Source organism: Atractosteus spatula, chromosome 15 (genome assembly GCF_055471065.1).
Source record: "Atractosteus spatula isolate fAtrSpa1 chromosome 15, fAtrSpa1.hap1, whole genome shotgun sequence".
Lineage (NCBI taxonomy): Eukaryota > Metazoa > Chordata > Actinopteri > Semionotiformes > Lepisosteidae > Atractosteus > Atractosteus spatula.
Genome location: NC_142720.1, coordinates 17,947,304 through 17,971,363, shown reverse-complemented (window position 1 = coordinate 17,971,363; position 24,060 = coordinate 17,947,304). Strand labels below are relative to the sequence as shown.

General features: G+C 38.6%; 1 protein-coding gene across 1 annotated transcript in view; it reads left to right on the top strand.

Annotated features, from left to right (window-relative positions):
• Positions 1-23,579, top strand: part of mta3 (metastasis associated 1 family, member 3) — a 74,632-nt gene extending 51,053 nt beyond the window's left edge. Inside the window, exons 15-19 of the mRNA XM_088933565.1 lie at positions 8,680-8,769; positions 9,307-9,489; positions 11,940-11,971; positions 14,246-14,364; positions 23,329-23,579. Of these exons, the coding sequence (XP_088789691.1) occupies positions 8,680-8,769; positions 9,307-9,489; positions 11,940-11,971; positions 14,246-14,364; positions 23,329-23,470 (566 nt within the window). The 3' untranslated portion in view covers positions 23,471-23,579. The remainder of the gene's footprint in view (positions 1-8,679; positions 8,770-9,306; positions 9,490-11,939; positions 11,972-14,245; positions 14,365-23,328) is intronic.
• Positions 23,580-24,060: the final 481 nt, after the last annotated feature.

The window sequence follows — 24,060 nt, the reverse complement described above, 5'->3', positions numbered from 1 at the left end:
GTATAAACAAGTCACTCAGTTTTGTTTAAGAGCAGTTTTGTTCATAAATTTACAAGCAAAAACATTTTTTTTCTGATTGGGGAAAATGGATGCTTTTGAAAATTGTTTTTTGAAGGGATCTGTGGAGAACTGTTTTAAGTTGTGATTTAAGTTTTTGAAGATGGTATAGTACTTGTGATGTTAGAAGAAGCAGGTGTCTGAGCTGGGTACTTCAGACTGTTCTTTGTATGGATAAATAAATGTATTGAGTTGTGCATTCCTGATGTTGTTTTAGTGACCACTGGGCTGATAGACTGGAAGAGCTATTTTCTTAGAAAGGATCCATGTTTGATACGTCATTCACCAATATACATCAACAAATTTTCATAAATTTGCCTTTCATCTATGAATTTTTTTAGCTGGGTTTTTTCTGGTATGCTGTTTGAAAAGTTAGTTGATGCCTCTAAAAATAGACTGGAAAAAGAAAACAAAGAAATCCCAGTTAGGTTAGCAGAATTCTGGAATAAAAGGTCAAGGTTCGTGGAGTACATGCTTAAATGGGTTAGAAAGTACAATGGACTCCTACTAATTTGACAAAAGGATGTTTCCAGATCTGTCAGATGTGCTGGTTTTCAAAAAATACCTCACAAAGAACTCTTCTAACCGCTTCTCTGACCTGAACAGCACTTTTTCCTCTTGGCTTTCAGGCTGACCGCAGGGAACAAGATTTGTGACATGGCACACTGTGACAAATTACATAATCGTGCAGTGATGAAGCTTGCGAAAGCAAAGGAAATATTTCCCGTGCTGCTGAAAGGAGAGCTAGCGGATTATTCCCTTAAAAAAATTTTTTTGTGAACTCGATCTGATTGATTGAAGGGAAGGGTGTTTATGGACTGAAACATTTTTAGCAGCTCTGAGAAATGAGGATGAGGACTGTGGAATAGCTTATTGTCATAATATAGAAATGTATTATTCCTGAGAGGGGCAAAAGACACTGCAGGGTTGCGTCAGTACAAATAACAAAGGGAACAAATTTGCAAGTATAATTCTGGAGGAGCTTGTTAAGGCATGGTACCTGGGGACTTGATGACAATTCTGGAGAGGCTTTCAGGTGCTTTTTTTCTGTAAAAGTAAAAGCAAAATATGTGAATTAAAATCTCTTCAAGAAAATGTATAAAGTCTATGTTTAATAGGCTTTTTAAACGCGTCTTACAGCATTTGCATGGGACATGCATCCTACTCTTAGAGCTGTAAATCAGGTCAGAAGGTCCCAGAGAATGGTCTCTTTCTCAGATGCGTGTAAATTAGTGAACAGGACTTGGAGTGATGGAAAGATGTTATTGAGGCTTTGCTGCGCTTGCTTTTATACCAAAACACATTTCTGGCATAAGAAGGGCTTTCAGTAAAAGTGAAGGGGTGGGTATGGTGGCTGGAGAAAACCCACCTAGAGCAGCTGTCAGCCCACAGCACAAACCTCAGGGTTTGGAAGGGGGTAGGGACCCCTGGGAGGGGGAAAGGGTCTGTAGGGAGTGAGACAAGTGGGTGGGAGGATGTGGAGAACAGGCAGTGCCAACCAGAGCAGGTGAAAGAGATGTTTAAAATTCAAATAAAAAGAGGTCGCCAGGACTTGTCAGGAGAAGATGAGGCACTCGAGAAGTGTGAGCATGAGCAACAGCAAATGATATTGCAGGACTTTTTTTTTTGAAGGAGGATTTAAAATGAAATATGCATTAAAATAGAATATTCTTCCTCCTCCTCCTAACTTGTTTCCTGCATTCTTGTAACCCTAATTGCTGGAACTTCATACTACTAAAAGACTGTTTTGTTGATTGAATTCACCTATTTACTTTCATGTCCGCACCAGCTGGATATTAATGATAGGAAAGTGAAGGGATTGCAGTGCTGCTTTACTTTTTGGAGTACTAAGTGCATGATGTTTTTCACTGGAAGCAAAACTTTCAGATGAAAACAAGGAAATATCTGAAATATTGGTTCAAAATGTATCTGCTTGGCAGCGGAAAACATAAACTAGATGTGCCGTATTTTTATGCCTGCATGCTTCATTCGGTTAGCCTCTTTCCATGCTAACATTGCTCATTACAAGCAAGGGAGGAATACGACACTAATGGAGGATACTGTGGGCCCATATGTTATAATGGCTTGTGATTCAGTGGTACAGCACAGCCTGTTTCAGCTCATCTTTTCACCTTGGAGACTGTAGTGGCAATGTGTCATTAGATTGTTCCTATTAAATTCAGTCATTTCTGACCTTTATCAGTGTATTGTGATTTTACACGTTGTGTTTTTAAATAGATATCATAGATCATACAGGGGTTTAAGGAATTAAAACTTGAGTACCCCATTAATTTATTGTACTAGTGAACCGGCACCAAAAAGACATCAACACATGCAGCTTGCAAATTTTGATAAAATTGTTGTTGCGTTTCTTGGGCAGCTTAGGGAATATAAGTAGTAAAGCATGTGATTAGTGAGCTAAGCCTTCTGATGTTTTAATTAAAAAATTGCAAATTAAATCTGATATCTCTCTTCCTCTTCCACCATTTCCCTTATTATAGGTTTCCATCACAGGATGTTCAAGCTCATATTTGCATTATAATTAGATAATATAGTATATCTGCTGTATTACAATGATATTGTCTCCAGATCTGCTTTGTATACATTTTTTTTTTGCTTGGTTTAGTCTCTGTAGAAGGCAACAATCTGGCTTTAGTGAGCTGCGGGCGATGTAGGATTCTCATCCAGCAAGCTAATTGAGTATAAAGGTCCCTGCTTTCTGTCTAATGTGAAACCCTGATCTCTGGTAGAAGTGAACCCAGACAACTGATTCCCCTCTTTGTGATCAACATGAAAACTTGGCAGGTTGTCCCTGTCTTTCCGGTATTTGTTCTTTATCATTAACGCAGGTTAAATAAACATTTTCTATTTAAGTTCTTGATTCATCATGAAAAGATAAATTAAGCACATTTTCTAAATATTGATATTAACAATTCATCAGATCAATTTTTTCATGGTTTTTAAGAACATACATTTCTTTTCCGTGGGAGCCAAACCTAAAAAATGCTTTTTATGGCTGAAGTGCAGTTCTTAATAAAGAATGCTCTAGGTACTTCAGTGGAAGACTAAATGAGTATTCTGCTATTTTCTGCTTGGTTTATGTCTTTTTCAATGCAATTCGTTTTTTGCTCTGAAGGTGGACAGAGATGTTTTAACCTTGCTTTTTCAGAAAATGTTTTTCAACACCCTGTGTGGGCAGAGTATGAGTGATGTAGTCAGCGATCCCACAGGCTGTGGTCCTGTTTCTTGCTTTTGATGTGTGGTGTCTTACAGGGTTTCAAAATGTGTGGTAGTAACTGGAAATCAAACCAAGAATAACTAATTAGGTGGGGCTTTTCCAAAGAGAAAAAAGAACTTGTGACAGTCTTCTGATACTTACGGTAATCTCGCACCACTAAAACACACTTTATTCAATGAGAGATCTCAGTAGTTAGTTTGAACACCTCATCAGCTGCAGATCTTAAACATTTAGAATCTGAGAAGATCTTAGAAATGAATGTTCTCAAATTATCAGAGAAGCAAACTGCCCCTCCAGGTTTCCCTTTCTTTCATTTTACCACAAAGGCTGGGAAGGTGCAAGGATAAATACACCCACTTGTTTCTCAGAAAGCACAGACCGATTGCAAAACAAAATGAAGGAAATTAACAGGAAGAAAAGATTCAATTTCTGTTTACTTCATTGCAGAATGCGTCACTCCGGTTGTAAGAATCACCGGCCAGGAAAGCCGATGAGCAAAATCATTAAAGGAAAAGATCCTAGAAATGAATTGGTTCACTGTTGTTTGTGAATGTGTGTTTGTCTTTTATTTATTCCGCTGTGTTGTTCACACTGTTTCCTGCATTTCTCTCCCCCCCCCCGCCACAGCTCCCCTGTCTTTCTCTGTCCAGTGATCTCCTCATTCCAGTGTTCTGTTTGTGCGTCAATTTCTGGTGATGCATTTCTGTTGTGAATGTTGTGTGTGCTGACTGGTCAAAATAAAAAATAAAAAGGTTAAAAGCACTCTTGAGTCCTTGTAATTTTATGTACCACTTGTGCTTTGTACAGTACTTGTCTGTTGATTGGGCGAGTAATTTGCACGCGGTCGATTGGCAAGACCGCATGCAGCATTACAGCCCTGGACCGGACAGAGATCTCCAGCTCTGAACAGCTCCAACATTCACACTTTGTAGCACAGTTTCTGGTCCATACAATGTATTGTCACACTATTCCATTTTTTTAAATCTGCACTCATGTCTGTCTACATTATGCACATAGACTAGGAACGATAGCCTACAACGTAGAAGGTTTTCATTTTCGGGACGTGCTTTGATGAGGAAAACTGGCAGCAGCACTCGCTCAGACTATGCAATGTTCAGGGCGCACCCTGTTTTGTTTTTGTCTGTCTGTCCATGGGTTTGATTGCCTTGAGAGGCTGAGGTCTGGCTAGGTGGACAGAGGATGCTCTCGTGTGAGGAGCTCTGTTCAGAACTTGGTGAAGCAGCGGAAGGTGTGTTTGTGAGCTGACATCTGAATTTGTGTTCGGTTGTAGTAAAAGGTGAGCATGCTGTTCCGGCTGGATATCCACACCTTTTGCTGTACTGTGCATCGGAGAGGTCTCAGAAACTTTCACACCTCTTGTTTACCCTCCCCCCCCCAGACTTTCAAATCTTTCACCTTTTTCTTTTTTTCTTTATCCTCCCCTTGTATTAGCTAATCAGCAGTGCCATGCCATGCCAGTATAATATGGCAACGAATGCTATACGTACCATGTAGCCCTGCATATTGACCGGAGATATATATTTACTGCCATCACTCCCTTAAGTTCTGAGAGCATGAATTTTAAAGGTTTTTAGGAGGCTGCGTGCTATATGAGACTTAACGAAGTTCTGGCTGAAACATTTATTTAGTTTAAAGATTTACTGATCGGTCACTGGACAATTGGACGATTCCTCCTCATATTCCTCCGTTTTCTCTAGTTTCTCACCACACCGCACTATAGAACCAACTCCACAACTTCCTGGGATCAGGATGCCACTCCCCCCTCCTACTCCGATATCACTAAAAACAAGGCTCATCTCCCTGTTGCCAAGACGGCTGCCACTGCTGAACTAAATGAAGGCACAAGCTTTTTTTTTCTGCAAATCACCAGGTCAATATTCTTAAGCTTCTCAAAAAGATTAATAAAATCACACGTGCCTCAAAAGTAAATTGTTAAAGCTGGCAAATCCTAAGAGACCGTCTCCCAAAAAATGCTGCAAATTATTAAATTCAAAACGTATCTTTAAACCTTGTACACTGAAGACTTCCTAGAAACCATTCTTGGTTGTGACATTTCAAAAGCCTGTGTGTTGTCTTTTAACACACGAATCAAAATGCAGTAATACACAACCATCTGATTTGACTCCTTTACATGAATTGTGAGGACATTTCCTGTTTCTACATCACTCATTCCTGTCTCCTGGGATGAATTTCTAGGGTTTCCTCTCAAGTACGGCTTCTCAGAACCTAGTTCATTTAAAAGCATAAAAATGGAGACAGTGGCTCCTAGTACTGCTACTGCAATTCATTTGAATTTGGTGACTCACCTCAGGGATAAGTGTCCATTCCCTCTTAGAAGAAGTGCTAACTATTAATTAAAGTCTGTACTACAGCAGCAGAGCATCTCTAACTGGCTTGAGGCACTGAGGCTGTGCAAAGGTCTAGGGACTTGTAGCATCTTTGTGTCTGCTGCTGATATACTTAGGATATTGATTGATCTGAATTGATCTCACTGCATTAAAGCTCAGTCAACCTGAGGTTGTTCTTTTAACCAGAGGATATTGACTGAACATTAGCCAGGCTCATAAAAGCCAAAAGGGCTGTATCAATCAGAAGTAAGGTGCTGTTGCATCCAAATGTTTTTAACTGCTGTACATTAGTGTGTCAGATCTGGGACAATTGGCGCCAGTGAACCACTCAAAAGCAACAACAGAGTGTTCTTACTGAAGAAAAAGAGGATCAGGTTTGTTAGTTCTCCCCTTCTCCACTCTCCTATGTATCGATTAATCTTTTTTTTGCCTGCGTGTAGTGGAGTTGTAAATTAAGCAGGTTCCTGATCTCAATTGGATTTCTTACTAACTCATGCAATATGTTGGTGGGTGTTCTTGTTTCTGACTCCTTACAAACCCAATTATGCAAGAGCTGTCATACATGATACATGAGCCTGTAACAGACCATACATTTGTCTATCTTTTTTTTTAGAATTTTCTGGATGACAATACAACAACTACAAAAGCTACACACAACAAAGTGTAAAAGCTTGAAAAGGCAAACAACACAATAAAGAATGATCTAATTTTAGAATTGAGGTGGGAAGGCCGTTGTTGTTGGAGATATTCAAGAAATGCGATGTCAAGTTCCATGAATAAGAAGGCACCTTCATTAACTGTAACACTGGGTGTTGAAAGTTCATTGGTATGTTTGTACAGCACAGTTCATTCTTGCTGCAAGTTATCTTTCAACATAGGAATGTAAGGGATTCCTATTTCTTAATTCACCAGCAGTCCATATTATCCATTCTTCTAACCAAGATGTAATTCAGAAAGCACCAGCTAGCGCTGTCAGGGCAGATGTATTTTAAAAACCACAGTCAGCCAGGCAAGCTTGTTACGACCCATTTTCTCAAAACCTCCACATCTGGAAGCTAGAGGCCCCTAATCCCTATTGGACCTCATTGTGCTGATAATCCTACAATTAATCCATTTTCTGTTTATCCAGGGATATATTTAGTACCTAGATTGTGTACCCTCAGGAGTAAAGAGGAACTACGACCTAATATCTCATCAAGGAGTTCTGGCAAATTGCTTGCTCTCAGTTTCAGGCCAGTATTTGCATTGATAGTACTGGGCATGTACATAGTGTAGTTAGGCTAACACTAAATATTTTTTCAATACTATGTTTCTGTTTTTAAGGTGGAGATTTCTTTAATGACTTACTGCTATATTGTTTCCCCACACATTTGCAGGTCATACTCTTCACCTGATTGACGTTGCTATATTCTCTCACCCTAACACTAAAACCTAACCTCAATGCTAAATGATCTGCCTTTAAAGTTTTTTTAGTTTTTTAAAAAAAGCAACAGTAACATTCCCTAAACCCAGTGTCAGTGTAGTTAAACTGGTCTGATTTGCTCTGGAAATGAACCTGGAGTTCTGCTAACATATCTGGAATTGAAAAGGGTTACATTTTCTTTGGCAAGCTTTGTTTAAACAGCGATTGTCCTGGCAGAATGAAAGGCTGTTAGTTATCCACTTCCTTCGATATGTGTTTTCCTCTTCAATGCATGATAGCAAATCCATTATATAAAATTCTTCTGCTTATTTTCTATAACACTCAAGTGAGAAAATGGCATATACTTAATTAAGGGCTACAATATGTGTCTGTACATGTATTTAATATATATTTCTTTTAATGGCTTATACAACCCACTCAGAAATATGTCCAGATCAAAATATTTATCTGTAGCTGAGAGGCATTTATGTAGCATTTGACAAGGTATTGTTTGGCTCCAGAATTACATTCCGCACTGAACCGAAATGAAAAATATTTCACTTCACGTTCTTTTTTTATCCATAATTTCAGACACTCAGCTTAAACTATAGGCTAGTTGTGTAACATTGTTAGGATAAGAACGTTAAACATTTGAAAATGAAATGATAGAGCATGTTAACTGTTCATTCCTAAAACTTTAATTATTTCCTAGATTTTTTGGCATGATTTAAGATTTTAAATTTTAAAATTAGTTTTAAGATTTTTTGCATGTGAAGTTTATTATAACACTTGAATATTTAACTCCTTACTAATTTATGAATTTGTGACTCAGACAAAATGAGGATTGCAAATGCCGTACTCCAATATGCACTGTTAGAGTCACTTGGCATTGGCCACCCTATGACCCCAAAGTGCGAGGACAAACTTCTATGACTAGAGGAGAAATTTACGTCTCAATATCGACACTGCAGAGGTCCAAGTCTTCCTGTGGATCACAGGACGTATCGTATCTTGCAAGGCAAGGATACTCTAGTCAATCAGAACTTCAGCTGTATACCACCATCTGGAGAATTCTGGTCACAGTTAACCAATGGCCTGGCCCATGTTAAATCTGGTGATGACCAGACTATAGGGCTCAATCCAAATTCTTAGCCCGGTTCTTCACCAGTGGTCCCACTCAGAAGTCCTTAATACAAATTTAAAATTAAAGTCTCTTAAATGTATACTTTTCTCCTCATGTTTAAGGTACAGTATGTATATATATGTAGATTGGGAGGAGCAGGCCTACCGATTAGTCACGGAGGTTTTTGAATTATCCTAGTAATAAAAAATACTTTAACATAACTGTCCTGCTAAAAGGACATGCATTTTTTTCTGGAAGCTTGTATATGAGATTCCAGTTATCTTTCAGAAGAAGAATGATCAGGAAGTCAGAGAACCTGGAAGGGTGCAAGAGATCGAAGTGGTCGATGGAGAAACATCAATCTCCTTTTTATGTGGATTGGTTGGTGAAGATGTTTCTAATGCACTTTATTTGTCGTGTTGTCATTAACATTACATGTAATCTTTAACATCCCACTCGAGATCTGAAGTCTGGCTTCTTTGATCTCCAGACATGAGCCGGCTGCCCGAAGGAGTGGAGAGACCAGCCAAGATGAAAGCTTCTCCGAGAGTGACTCTCTCCAGCGTCCTCAAGTACTTAGGTGGGTGTACAATCTCTGCTTGGCAGAGGCTCCGAATAACAATGATGTGCACAGAACAGAAAAACAGCATTTGAACTCAGGCTTTTAGCTTGTAATAAACCAGGTGCAACCATGTGAGAAGCATATTAGTTGTCCCATTTTAATTTTTGAACAATGTTTCTGATCTGCGTCTGCTGCTTTTTCTCAAATGGGGTAGTTTATGTGTATTCTTCACATTATATTGAAACTTCAATTTTAACAGTTCAACAACAAACCTGGTTATGAATTTGGAAAGCACCTCACGTGAGTTTTCAAACCCTGGAAGGGGAGGGTTATGCTGTGTGGAGGGAGTTTATTCACTACAGCCACATCGTCTGCGAGCACAGACGAGAAGGACACTGCTTATTTTGCTGCATTCAATCATATTTCCAATATTTTTGTTCAATTCCAGTGGCAGCATTCATCACTGTACAGTACTTGGTGTTGTGTAATGGTCATTATGCATTATGGTTCCCTGCAAAGAGAAGCTGCTCAGTTTGCCTGTGCTGTGTGTTACAGAGTCCCGCCCCCCCCTCCACAGCCCCAGAGTGGCACGGACACCCAGCCTGCAGTGCCAGCCTGCAAAACGCCTCCTCTCTTCTCTGCCCAGCCACGGTCCCCTTGGAATTCTGGGGAAACGGAGCTACAACCACCACAGCAGGATAGAGGGGCTGGAGAGAAGAGGGAACATTATTGGGCATGGTAATCTACACGTAGAATTATGAGCACTGTGCATTGTGCATCCTAAAATCGACAGCACTGTTTATATGAGTGTTATGCTCTCATTTGTCGTGACATAGTCTGTAGTTTGTCCTTTTGGTTCTGCCTTATCCCCTCAAGGATCCTGGCACTTTTGGGTTGCTGGACAACCTCGTGGCCATTTGACCATAAAGATTTAATTACCTGGCTTCATTGCATTGCATCAAACACACAAGAGAAAACAAATGCCCTCCACCTTCATTTTCATTTCTTTATGAGACTTGCTTTACTGTGGAAATAATGTTTTATCTTGGCTTTGTCTATCTGATAGAAGCTAACCACATGTTCCCTCTCTAGGCAGCACTGTGCTGTCTTCTGTGACAAACACATTGACAGTGAAGCTTTCTTTGCTATCCCACATCCCCATTTTACCAGACAGGCATGAACTTTTCTCCTAAGTCTCAGAAATACAAGGAGAGAAATTCCCGAAGAAGATGAGTCTGAATGAGTCTTTGATTGCAAAGACTCCCCTTGGCTAATAAAGCATCAGCTCAACACCTGCGGTGAACAGAAAAAAAAAATACTTGAAAATCCAGTTTCACATTTAAAGGCTCACTGACATAGGGGCACCTAATTTGACACAGTGTGAATTAAATTCCATTCTCTCACATTCATCCCCTCAAACAGGCGTCCATCACTAGATAATCTGAAAGTCTTAAAGCTGTTTTTAACTTACAAGGGTCAGAATGTAGCAGATCACAAAAGCTTCAGTTAAACGATCTTCAAAACGGTTTATACTTTTGATGTCTTTTGACCGCGTTTTGTGAATCCTGGACTCAGTATTGTGTATGAGCTCCTTGAAGTGTTCATTCTAATCAAGCAGAAAAGTGAATATATTTATACTTGTGAATCATAAAGCCCTGGACACAGAGGCACCAGAGGCACACAGGGCTGGGCAGATTTAAGAAGTGGGTGGCCCAGCTCTCTTTCTCATGGAGAGGAACATTTAGATGAACCAGTTAGCTTTTCAGCAGTCACTGGAATGTGGAAGGCAACCTGAGTTCTCAGAATAACCCATCCACAATGGGAAGAGCACACAAATTCCACACACAAAGGAACCACCTATAGTCCATGCATATGAGTTGACAAATTTTTCCTCATGCCTTCAGACTTTGTTCTCTTCTCTGGGCTTTCACCAGATTCTTCTTCTTGTAAACCACATAGAGTTGCCATGTGCGGACAGATCTTCAGAGTGCTCTGTCCTATCTCTTTATCACTTCTTTCAGCAGGTCATTACTGGATGCGCCTGAAGTACATAATTTACGTTTATTGTTTCTGCAGCTGTGAGTGATGTTAATCAGTCATTCTAAGCTAGATAATAATATCTCCCCACATTTATTTTTAAACACTCATCAGCATAACTCAGTGGAATTAATTGGCTGTGAGCAGTCTGATTTATGTTGTGTAACCTTTGAGGAGAAGCTGGAAATCTGGACACTTTCTGGTCTCTTCATAGACCACCAGGCACGTGTGATCAACACTGTAGGTCTCGAACACTGAGTCTCTCGCACCTTGCAAAGTCACTCAGAGGATGAGAGACTAAAGCAGTCCAACACCTCAGCACCCTAGTTTCCTCATTAGCTCATTGGGCACTACTGTCGTGTCAGAATGTCTAAAAGTAGAAATAATTAACATTGGGTGAGAACTGCTCTGTGCTAACACTTGCCTCAGCCCTGGAACTGGCAGTCAAAATAAAATTAGAGAGAGGAACATTCAGTAATTGTTAAACCTTTAATTTCTCTGATTAACTTGAAAGTGTAAAAGGGCAAAGCTGTCAGAATGTATGCCCACATTCCTCTTTAGGAGCAATTTTTATGTTACCTTTGGCTTTTTTCTGATCTAATATGACACCATTAGGCTGTGCGTTGTTTCAAAATTTATATCTCTGGGCTGAGTGTACTTTTGTTTCAAAGATACTGAGAATGTGACCACTTTTTAAATAATTTATTTGCTATAGTATCACTCTAGGGCATCACTGTAGCCCACGGGAAAGCATTGCTGCATTGCAGCACTGGGGCTCTGGGTTCGATTCTGGAACTGGGGTGCTGTCTGTGTGGAGTTTGTATGTTCTCCTCGTGATTGTAAGGGTTTCCTCTGGGTTGCCTGGTTTCCTTGCACAACCCGAAAGCATACTGAAACTAAAATGATGCTGAAAAACAGTATTTAGAACAGACATGACATATTATAACTTTTTTGTTGTCAATTATTATAATAATTATTATTTGTTATTGTTTATTGTCTGTCCGGTTTATTGAATCTGGAAGATACAAATCCTTCAGTTTATGGCATGACTTATAGTGTACCTCTTGCTTATTATTGGTATTTGTCCGTTTGTTTCTAAATCAATCAATACCGATATATTTAAAATGAATTTCTATATCTTTTTTTCTTAGACAACATGAGCCACATCATGGGACCAGTCCTGGTAAGTCCCTTCATTAATTAGCTCTGTGCTTAGTTTTTATTATGAGTAAGACAGTTGTGGCATACCTTGTGCCCAGCTCCACGGCAACCACCGATTTTTAATAAAAACAAGTGAGAAGAAAATCAGAGGGCATTTCCCGTGGTGGTTTGGAGTAATGAGGAAACAGTAATGAAAAACATCCCTAAAGAGGGATGTTTGAAAAGGCTGTATGAATTGAAACTGGAAGAAATCAAAATTAGATTTCCCCCAAAAAAGTGGAAATCTTGCCATGACGGTCAGATCCTGAGAGTGCTGTTTGTTGTGGTTATTTTCTGCCAAATATTGAGAAAACCTTTAAACAAAACAAAACAATAGGCACCCTATCATACAAGATGATGGGAGGTGGATATCTTGACAGACTGAAAATACAAATATGAAATACAATAAAAAATCTTGAAGGGAACATTGCTCCAGTGCCTCCGTGACAACCCACATGGAGCACAAACCAGCTGTTAAAACATCTTTGTGTCTGGCTCTTGAATAACAGAGATTACTGTCATTCATGAAACTCCAATTAAATGCTCATCTACATCAGGCAACTGTAAAATAACGAGGTTGCTTCCTTGAACTAAAAAGCCACGCTGGAGTCCCCTTGATCCAATGCTTATGTCTCTTTCACTTTCTCTGTCCCTCTATGTGAGACACACACCACACTAGGCACCACACTACACAATTGTGTCCATTTTTTTGTCGTCTTAATATCTTGGAAAAAGAACCAGCTGACTTTGTTTTTCTGCTTATACTCTAATCATGGTCGTTGTATCAGTAAACCGGTGAGTGAAAAGAACAAAATAGCATTACTTAAATGAGACAAACTCCTCATGAGGAACATTAACATAAATGAGAACATGAAAAAAAATTCTAGAGGTTCTTGAGGTAGATCAGAATATGTCTAAATAAGCCATATGAAACACAAACCACACGGCTTGTGTGTGGGAGCCAGTAAATTCCTTTCACATTTTATTTTTTCATCCCAAAATTGCTCAACTTTTCAAATACACCACTTCGAAAGCTCTGAAGACAATATTCATTTTTCACCCTCAAAAGGTTTATTCATGTAAGAAACACATTCACATTCCCAAAACTGTACAAACTGTAGGGAATATAATGGGTTTTTCACACGCATTGCACTTTATTTATAGTTCAATCCATTTTTTTATTGTGTTTTTTCCTCATCTGAAAACTAGTTAGCTTCTGCACATCTAAGGTCTTAGGGTAGAATTCAGTTTGACTTAGGCATTAGTGTGAACTGATGAAAGTTGCAGTATAATTTTAAATTTCTTTGTTGCTTCACCTATTCATGTATTCAGCTGGGTTCAACCCCCATCAAGCATGACACAAATTGCAGGATGGCAGAAGCCACATTACTCTCATGGTCCCTGAGCACATAGGACATTGCTTATATTCAGAGTCTCATTGCTGTTAAAAGGATTCCCTGCCAAAACAATGCTGCCTAGCAAAAACCGCAGACAAGAACACAACAAGTTATTATGAGTAATAGCATATTAGAGGCATTTATAATCCTCACAACATAACCTTTGACTGTTCTGTTCTTAATGCACAGGCAAGAGTGATTAATGAGCTGTAGAATTACAGCAAGTCAGCCTGTTTGAATTCATTCAGGCACTTGTCAGCATGAAGCAGTGGAAGGGCTGATCTGTTGACTGTTTTTTTTTCTCATTTGCTGTCTTGGTGTTTGATAGTATTTCTTGAGGAGGGCATGTAGCTGATATGATGGGGTTGGGTATTACAGCAGTTGATATAAACTGCTGCAAATAAAATATCCTTTTTTTCAGCCTCAAGAGACACATGAGCTGTATTTGAAAAAAGAACACATACTGAATTAAAATCAAGCAAAAATTCACATTCAGAATCTCAAGCGCATTATGATGTATTGAGGCACATGCGAAATGAAATTAGAACCATTAAGGCACTAAAACTTGGTTTGCAGCCAAACTATTATTTTTTTTAGGTTCACTTATAAGATCAAAATAGTTATTGTCTCACCAGACATTCATGCATCTTTGTAGATATGTAACTGTTCGTAATAAATGGATAAAAGCCCACTTTTGTCATAGAAATTATAAAGAAACGTACAAAAGTTAACTTTGCTTTTATAAAAACTTTGAAATCAAGTTCTACAGTATTGCAGAAGCGAAGGAGCAGCTGTGTACCTGTTAGAGGCCTAACGTCTATGTATTTGTGGTGCCCCTGTTCTTTCCTCTCCCTGTCCAGCACAATGGCAGGGCCAGCAGCAACCCGACAAGAGCTGCTGGCACCTTTCTCCGCAAACAGAGACCCAACTGGATTGATGCTCCCGACGACGGCTTCTTCCTGGTGTCCCAGGAAACCAGGTGGGCATGTACCATACTATATGAACAGCATAGCACCCTGTGACACACAACCTACGGCCACGTAGAGCAGTATCATTTAGAGCTCTGTGGTATCCTATGCAGTGCACACAGTAGAGCAAAGAACTGCAAGTTAGTGTCTTGCTATCCTAAATAAAGTATACGTTGCTAGTATTCAAACATGGCCCTATCATCTGCAGGACTGAACTGTCTTTTTACATTGTGTACACAACAACATTATGTAATAGTTCAGGTAGGTAGATCTGTCAGCATGCGTAGGCTGCAAAGGAACAAGTAATAGGTTTATTCCATGCTGAAAAGAGAAGAAAGAAAACACAACGTTTCAGCCGTGGAGCCTTCTGAAGAAGGGTGCCTCATACCTGAAGAAGGCTCCACAGCCGAAACGTTGTGTTTTCTTTTCAGCATGGAATAAACCTATTACTAGTTCCTTTATGTAATTATTAGTGATATCTAATTTTGTGCTTTAACACATCAGTACTCCTTTGCTCAGGGCATTGCACACAGAATGGTGAGGGAACTTTAAATTACCCATTGTGATGGTTCCCATCATAATTCCATTTTCCATTGGATGCTAGAATTGCATTATATACATAATAATACATAATTAATTAATTAATGAGCATTCGTAACTATGAACACATTTTTTTCAATTAGAGAAAATCCCCATGCACTGCTTCAAAGAAAGTTTAAAACAGTGGTTTGTTTCCAAGTGTACAGATGATCAGCCATACAGTTCATGTGAAGAAAAAAAAGAAAGGAAAGGTTGCTCTTGAATTTGTATTCGCAATACATGCAATTCTCACACAACTGGCACATCTGCAGTGAGAAGCAGGACACAGCGAAATGTAGCTAAGCAGAGGTTGATGGATGAACCCAGATGAAATGTTCTGCACAGCATACCTGTTTGGTAAGAACAGGGCACTTGTAAGCATACATTTAAAATTGACCGTGGGTGTTTTTGAATTTGAGGAACCCTAGTGCAGCGCGTCATGTGAGGTGGCTATAAGTCTGTCTTTGTGTCTTCGAGAGAAAAGGAAATCACTAAGAGGATGTGAGCTGGAGTTTCTGTGGCTTTTTCTGCAACAAAGGTAGCTTGAGGATGAAGTGAAACCTGTTTGCACAGTGTATGTCAAGACTGACAAGGATGATTATCCTTTGTTCAATCACACAATAATCCGCAGTAATCTGTGCTGGATTGCTTATAATTCAGCATTTTTTCTTTCTTTTTTTAAGATTTGAGTGTGGCAGCACAACAGCCACATCTGATGTATATTGATGAGGTGCTTTTCCCTTTTTTGGGCATTTTCACTTCCAGTCCTTAGCTTCAAAGCTCTATCTAAAATTGAAGACCCTGTGAATATAATCCTTCTCGTAATCAGAAGTGATTTAAAATCCGTTGTCATATTTGCCCTGAAATCTCCTCACCGTACAGCTTGGCCTCAGGGACTGCAGTATCCTTGGATGGTATGCTACGATTTAGGACATTGTACTCCTTAGTCACCACCTGTTATACTGTAGGTATATTTCTGGGTGCTGGTGTATATCATATCAACGCATATTATGCTCCAATTCTTTTTCCTCCTAAGGGTAAATGGATGTTAATAACATTGTAATTACAAAATGATTGACTTTAATTACAATTTCTTCTCATATGGGGACAACTGAATAATGAGGGGTTGCATAGAAATGGACTGAATCATGATGCAAGAATATTTTTCTCTTCACAGTTCCTTGTAATCTAAAAGCAGTTGTAGCAGATATTTCCTATTTCATAGCTTGTATGTCTTCTGTCACTGAAAGAATAATGGATTGTACACTTCACAGGAACTGCTCTGCCTCTCAGTGTGTTATGTTGCATTTCTCTCATTCTGTATTATGAATTTGCCAGGGGGAGCTAACATTTCTGACATAGCCTGTAAATTGATAAAAAATAAAAGATACCATATAAATAGATAACTGTTCAATACAAATCTGAGTGGGGCCCTGCGCCTGAAAATATTCATCTTGAGATACAGTACATAACTTGATTTAACTTAGACAAACTGTAAAGAGTTGTTGGACCCGGAACATGTTACTCAACTTTCAAGACAAAGGTGTATGAAATTGTTCGGATCAATGAGTGGCTAACAACCAAACAAGCTAGATGACCTGAATGGCCTCTTCTTGTTTGTAACATTTCTTTAGTTCTCATAAAAGAGTTTCTGACTGACCCCCTGTCAGGTCAGTGTTTCCTTCAGTGTCTGTGACACTGGTGGGTTGTGCTTCAACAGTAGCTTGTAGGCTGATACAGAGGATCCGCTTTGTCCTGCTGGTGCAGAGGAGCTGTCTGTTTCTGTCTTTCTGTGCAATGACTGGCTGCTTGTTTCATTTCAGTTCGGCAGCCGTTAGACAACTTCTTATGGTAAGTCCAGTTTTATCCCACCCTTCACTTGATTCCAAGGATCCGCACACCAAACACACATCTCCTCATGTTGCTTTTTCACATATTGGTCCTTGTTTTACAGCATGATAAATTAAACAAATGTGTTTGCCCCAGGACAAAAATGGGCCAAGTACATAGTTAGACACCAGACACCAAATACTAGAAATAACGTCAACTCGACTTGTTGTTCCAGGGGGCCTCAGTGCCCTTTGGTATTGACTAACCTTGAAATATCAATTAACTTTATCAATCTAGTTATTATCTAACTCAGATAAATCTACCCTCATTTGTATTTTCCCCTTGTTGTTCATTCTGGTACAGTAATTTTAAATGTGTGTGAATTTATTCAGGTATCACAACAATTAATCTAGTTAAATAACTGAGAGTCGGGTGGGACAAGGTTTGAGGGCTCTGTGGACTTCCAGTTTTGGAGTTTGAGACCCGCGATCTAGATAATACAGCTCTCATGTGAGCCCTGATGTTTACCAATGCTTACAGCCATTCTAGGAAAAATAAATTCCAGCTTCTGAGACCTAGTCATGAAGCCTTTAATATTCTAAAACAATGGTTTTCAGTCCTGCTCCAGGAGTAACTCTGTCTCTGCTGGCTTTTATTCCAGCTGGGTCCTTAATCAGCAGTGCTAATTGGGGCCTGTAACTGATTAGCTTGCTAGTTTAGATTTTTTTCTGCACTCAGTCCTTGGTTTCGTAAATACTATTGTTAAAGTAGATTATTTCCAACAACTTCGGCCTGCAGAACTTCATGCAGTCTTAAGATTTTGCTCCATTTCTGACTTAACAGATCACTTAATAAGTGATCAATCGATGATGAACAGACACAGGTTGAAATGACAATGTATCAGGCAGCTCCCACAATGAGTCAGTGCTTTCCTATTGCTTAAATCCAATTAGCTATACGTCAGTTAGCACACCTACTGTAAATCAAGGCTATCCTGAAACTCTCTTATCAGCAAAAGATTCATGTCGGAAATCTTAGCCAGCTTTTTCAGAGCTGAAAGCAAATTTGAAAAAGACCATACAAATCAGAAGAAAGCAGGGTTACCCAGGACCAACACTGAGAACCACTGCTAAACATATTATGAAATATCATCCTTTAAAACTGGTTAAAACTTATGCTACAACTTAATATTTTGCCTTCCTTGAACTACTATATTAGACAATCCCTTTAATTCAATATTGGAAGACATTATGAGTCTTTGTGCAGAAGAATTCAGAAATAATGTGACTTAAAATCCGATAGCATGAAGCTATTACCAATCATCTTATGGAGAAAAATACTTTCCCATTAGTTTAATGTCAGAATGAGTCATGGTTCTCCAAGGCACCAAACAGTATCTAAATATAGCTTGAAGCTGATTGATGGATCTTTAACTACACTGAAACCAGGGAAGAAAGGGTATAGCGAGGGCAGAATTATAAAGTAATGTTTTATATTATTATATGTGTAAAACCATTATTAAATGATTAAGTTGATATGGGCCTTCATCAAAAATGAGATCTGCATTTATTTATTAATTAACCCATAATGGAATCACTCCATAAGTGTCAGTCAGCCATAATTTTCTGGCCTGTGCTTCTTAGAAACTCATACTCACAGTCTATATCATGACAGTTGTTCAGTCAATTTATTTTCTCTTTGGTAACTAATTTATCCTTTTGCTCAAGCATTGATTTCATAAAGGGGTGCACTATTGCTCATCGGAGAAGCTGTAACACAAAAATGTAAAATTCAAGTAATTACAACTGTGTTATTTATAGCAGTCATGTCTCCACAGATAGTTAGTGCCAACCTATTTCAGTTCATTTACAGTTAGAAATTTGTCAAACACTGCTGTTAGAGGGTATTTATGTTTTTTCCTGTGTTAGCAGTTCTAGATAAATGTTTTATCATATCATGTATTCTAAATCAAAATACCTATTTAGCACCAAACAAATCAATTTTGTTACGTAATATTAATAGACATATTAATTATTGACGATAATGTAGCATTTATTATCATTATTATTTTAGGGATGTGTCTGTTTTAATTGAAGAATTGTACAGTGTATGTGCACGTGCAACTGTGGCTGTAAAACAGTTATTGTTGCCTTACTTCCACAAACCAAGCTTAGACACATTTTTTCGTTATATCTGGTCAAACATAATACTATGAGACCCTATACAAATCAATACTTGTGCAATTCACATAACACTTGAACACATAAACAAACAGCCAGGCTGAACAAGTGAAACCTTCCTGTCACGGAACCCTAGAAAGAAATGACTAGCTTGCACTGACATGCAGTAAACCTTAATTATCTAGCTAATAGATTCTTTATTAAAATTACATTTTCTCAGTGGGCTTACTAATAAAGACAATGTCTTCAAAGAAGGTAAACAGCCTTCCAAGTCTTGCATTTGATAGCTTTCACAGTATTACACAATATTGACAGTCATGCTTTTTTATTTTCTTTGTATGCACCTGCAAGGTCATCAGGTTTATTAATCAAATGTAATTGCTCTGTAATTTGCTCATCGAAAAAGAAAATATTTTATTTGCTGAAGAAAATAACATACAGTAATCCAAAACCTTATTGAATTCTCTTTTGAACTTTGAAAATTCTCTTTTTAAGATCTGTTATATTTTTAACATACTTTAAGTGACTCTAGCTGAAAGATGTTTTGTACTTTATTTGTTCCAGGATAATCCAGGATGATCATGGATAATCACTATGATTATCCACATGTAATACAGCAGTGATGTCTTTGTTTTTCAATGATGTGTTTTGCATCATGAGAGTGATATTCTAGATGAGAGTTGCCTGTCATGGTCTCGCAAAATCCCTAATTTAACAGGTGTTAAAGGTCACACCTTCAATCATTGAATGATTGCTTGCAATCATTGCAAGACATATAACGATGCACCAAATTTGCAGGGAATACAGGAAAGTAGTTTAGAGATCATTCTGAATAGAAATGTGAGCGCACTGCCTGCAGCCTCTTCGAGCAGGTCTTTCCTGGCTTTGCTGAATTTATTAACTTGATAAATTAATTAAAATCTGACTTTTACTCTTATGTGTTATTGAACAGCTCACTCATAAATAACCAATGAATATGTTTGACTTTGTCTTTACAGCATAAGGTCTGGCCATGCCTGCTTTAGAAAGTGAGGATACTTTGAATAAATCCATTCAGACTATTTTTTTGCTTAAAACTTATTGCTGTTCTCTTACAATGGCACCTCGACAAAACATTGAGCATTCCACTTTATCAGTGTTGGTGTGAGCCAGAGGTCATCGAATGATATTCAAAGTCGACACAAAGTCACCTAGACTGAAACCATGAGTGAATGCCAAGTTGTTTGGTGACATTGCAGTGGTCTCATAACACTTACAGTAAGATCTAACAGTGCTCTGCAGCCATGGCTCAATCTTATCAGCGTACTGTAGCTAATGACTGTAAAAGATTCACCTGTGCTTATCGCTGTTAGATGATGATAAAGCAGGTCGTGCATTTCTTTGCAAACATAGATTCAAGAGTTTTGGTTGCCAAATGTTTACAACACTGAGCTACTTGTGACCAAAAACTACCAAACAAAATATCTGACAACCTTTCAAACAGGAAATTCGTGGAGTTTTTAACACAAGTTCCAGATGGATAACATCTTCCTCACCTCTGCTACTCTTACTCATACTTCTCCATGACAATACTATACAATACATAAAAAAAACAATAAACACCATAGTAAATCTCTGTTCTTTAACTTTCTGCATCCCTCTATCCCATCTCCACCTTTGCTGCCAGTCCTTGGTTAACACCTCTCTCTGTGTGGGGGTCCTAACTTCCTTTTCCTTTGATCAAGTGTTTGACCATGTGTTAAACCAAAGCTTCTTCTGCCTAACTTCTCAATAAACATTTGTATTGGGTCATGTTATTCCTTTTGAAAGTGCAGTTGGGGTTTGTGGATTTGATCCACCCTCACAGGTATTCCTTCAGCACACCTGAAGCATTCCTACAGGTCACAACCAAACCCCTTAAAATCAAGAACCAGTTCCTTGTTATAAAGGTTCAACACTCCTAGAGAATGACTCTAATGGAATGACATCACTGGAATGGTTTTATCTTCACTGACGCCTGTTACATAACTAATAGCAACATTTTAGAGGAAATATATTCTTTATTTCTTTTATGGCTTTAACCCTCTTAAACACTTACAGAATTGAAAACTAGAGACCATAACCATCCACCAGACACCTACAGCTTTATCTTGCAGTCTTCAAACTCCTGCTGAGTGAGATGACAAATCTTAGTCAACAAACAACACCCTTTAACGCAATATATAATCTAATGGCGGTTGTTATCTGAAACAAGTGTTAGGGCAAATTTGATTGTCACTCTGGCTAAGGAATGTCTCCCAGGCCAAATGCTTCTCCAGAAGTCTCCGGAAAAGGTCTGAAAAACAAATATTTACCAGTGTTTTTTTTTAATCTGCTTGCATCAGTGCCAGTCTGAAAGAGGCATTGTAAGTGCTGCACAACATGATAAATTTTGTATCCTGGTGATGCATCTGAAGAAAGGTGAAATGAAAAGAAGTAAAATGAAAAAGGTAAACTTGGATTAGAAGTCTCCCATAAGGAGCCATAAACTAAGACAAAGACAAAGGTCAAGAGAGAATGTGAGGCGCACAGGAGTGGAAACTTAACTCCTTATTGTAGAGGTGGTACAAACCACATTTTTTCAGTTACCACAGAATTGAACAGGATGAACAGGATGTTTGATAATATTTTAATTAATGTTAGAGCCTGCAAAAATATGCTTTGTGATAGGAACCAGCAATTTTCTGAGGGATACAGTTGGCTATACATCTTATCTCCCTCAATGGAAATATCTCTGTTCCACAACAACTTTAAATATTCTGGGTTTAAATATAATTGCTGTTCATGTTAAGATATAAATTCCAATATTTATATTAATGTACATGCTATGTTTATTTTACTTTTTAATTATGCTTCTTTCTACATTATTATTAGCTGTGTTCTGCAATGTATCAACTGATGTTGGCTCTGTGGTTTTAATTTTTCTGACATGGCTTATTGTACCTTCCATAATATGCATCTATCCAGTCTTCACTCCCACAACATTAGTGGACTTATTCATTCTAAATGAGTTGTAATACAATCATAGTTATTCTAACATATCCTGATCATACTTTTACCAGTGTTGTGTAAAAACATGTCTGGAATGTCACAAAATATAATTTATGAAGTCTATACTTGAGAATGGGAATGAAACATGTATACTTTAAAGGAAATTAATCCCCAAACAAGGAATAGCAGGAGTAAATATCCAAGAATAACTTCCAAGAAGAGGAACTCTGAACGTCTTGGTATACTGTAGTTGCACCCTCTAAAATCTTCTACAACACATCTGAAAGAATTACTGCTTGCTCCAGGCTTAAATCACTTTGAATACGACAGTTACAGCAGTGCCATTTAAACAAAGAACTGTGTGTTATCTGTGGAAGTTGTTTCTGTGTTAATTCTCTCACAGAGGAGCTCCAACACTGGCTCCCAGTCAGGTTGTTGGCCCTCCTGAGAGGAAGATAATTAAACCTCTGAAGGATTGAAAACAGAATCACAGTGTATAATTAAGGTGTTTTTTCTGTTTGGATAAAAGCTTAGTTATTGTCATACTGCTTGAAGATATTAAAACACTGAACATAGTAGTAAATAGAAGCTGTCTTTGATGATGTCTTGGCAAATACTCTTTAGTGTCTAAGAGAGGTAGTTTCAAATATCAAACCTGAAACTTTTTTTCTGCTTGTCATCACTCAATATCAGACAAACACTTAAAAAACTACCGTATGTCTGGATTGTCTGTTTCTGCAGCCCCTGTAATATTTGACAAATGCATTCCATGCTAAAATAATTCTAGAGCCTTTCATAATCTTCTTGTGGTAGATTTCTCTTGCTATGGTTTTAAGGGAAACATTGTTATCCTCTGCTTTGTGCTGTTATCCTTTATTCAGATCCAGAGGCTCAAGAGGTCTGGCGTGTTCAGGTGTCTTTTATACTAGTGTGGAACTGGTCTGTGTGCAGACTGAACACCAGCAGACTGGTTTCTACAGACAGATGGCTGGAGGGCTCCCATAAGAGACAGGATTGGAGCTTGCTGTTGGGAATATCTTCTGTTAAAGAAAACAGCTGTGAATAACAAACAGCAGAAAGCATTCACAAGTGCTTTAACATTATGAGAGGAGCCAGATTCTTAAAGCCATCTGTCCACATAAACAGATTAACAGTGCTCTCTGCAGATGAGAAGTGCGCTCTGCAGATGAAAACAAAGAACAACACACCTCTCCCTGTTATAGAGATTACAGAAAAAAACCTTTTTCATTCGTATTATAACTTGATTAAAAAACAACAAAGATTTGAAAAACTTCGCATGGCTGGAGGGAAACTGTGGAGTCTTGTGTTTGCCTGGGACCACATGCCTCTGACTGTCCTGTCTCTTCGCATTTTCAGGAGAGTTCGGAAGCTGCTTTCTCGGACCCAGTTAAGAAGAGCATGTAGACAGCCGTGTGAGCAGATCCGAGTGAGGAGATCAGTGCACTGCCCCTCGTACCCGAGCCTCAGGACCCACGGACCCATCATCATCCATGACTGACTGCACCCTGCTGTCCTTAAAACACATCTGCACCCATTTGAGCAAGCTGCCAGCTCTTCAGTGGCATCTACCCCACAGCCTGGACTGTTTTCCAAACCAGCCAACCAGTTACATCAGGAGGGTACTGACATCAGCCATCATTATTTCATTTTGTAATATTGCACAATCATTTTGGAATAAAAGAGGCTTTAATTTTGTGCAGTGTTCAATGCCGGTCTTTAAGGTGAAAGAAAGCCTACCTGGTAGAGTGGCAATAAGATAATGCTCAGTGCCTCTTAATTTTGGCCATTTCTTTCCTAAAAATGGCAGGACTCAGCTTTTGGAAGGCATGTCTGTATTTTTCAAAGTTTAGTTTCCTGTCCTTATATTGGACTGGGAAGCTTTTTTTGCTTTTACTTTTCAGTGTGAACAAATGACTGTAAATATGTTTGATCTTCGTCAGATTTGTCTGATGTATTTTTAAAATATTTTCCTTTTTTAACATTTCCCCTGATGCAGTATGCTAAAGTGTTTCAATGCTTTCTAAAATAACAGGTCTTTGTACTGTGCCTGTTCTGAATTTTTACCACTGACAATCAAACTTAAAATGT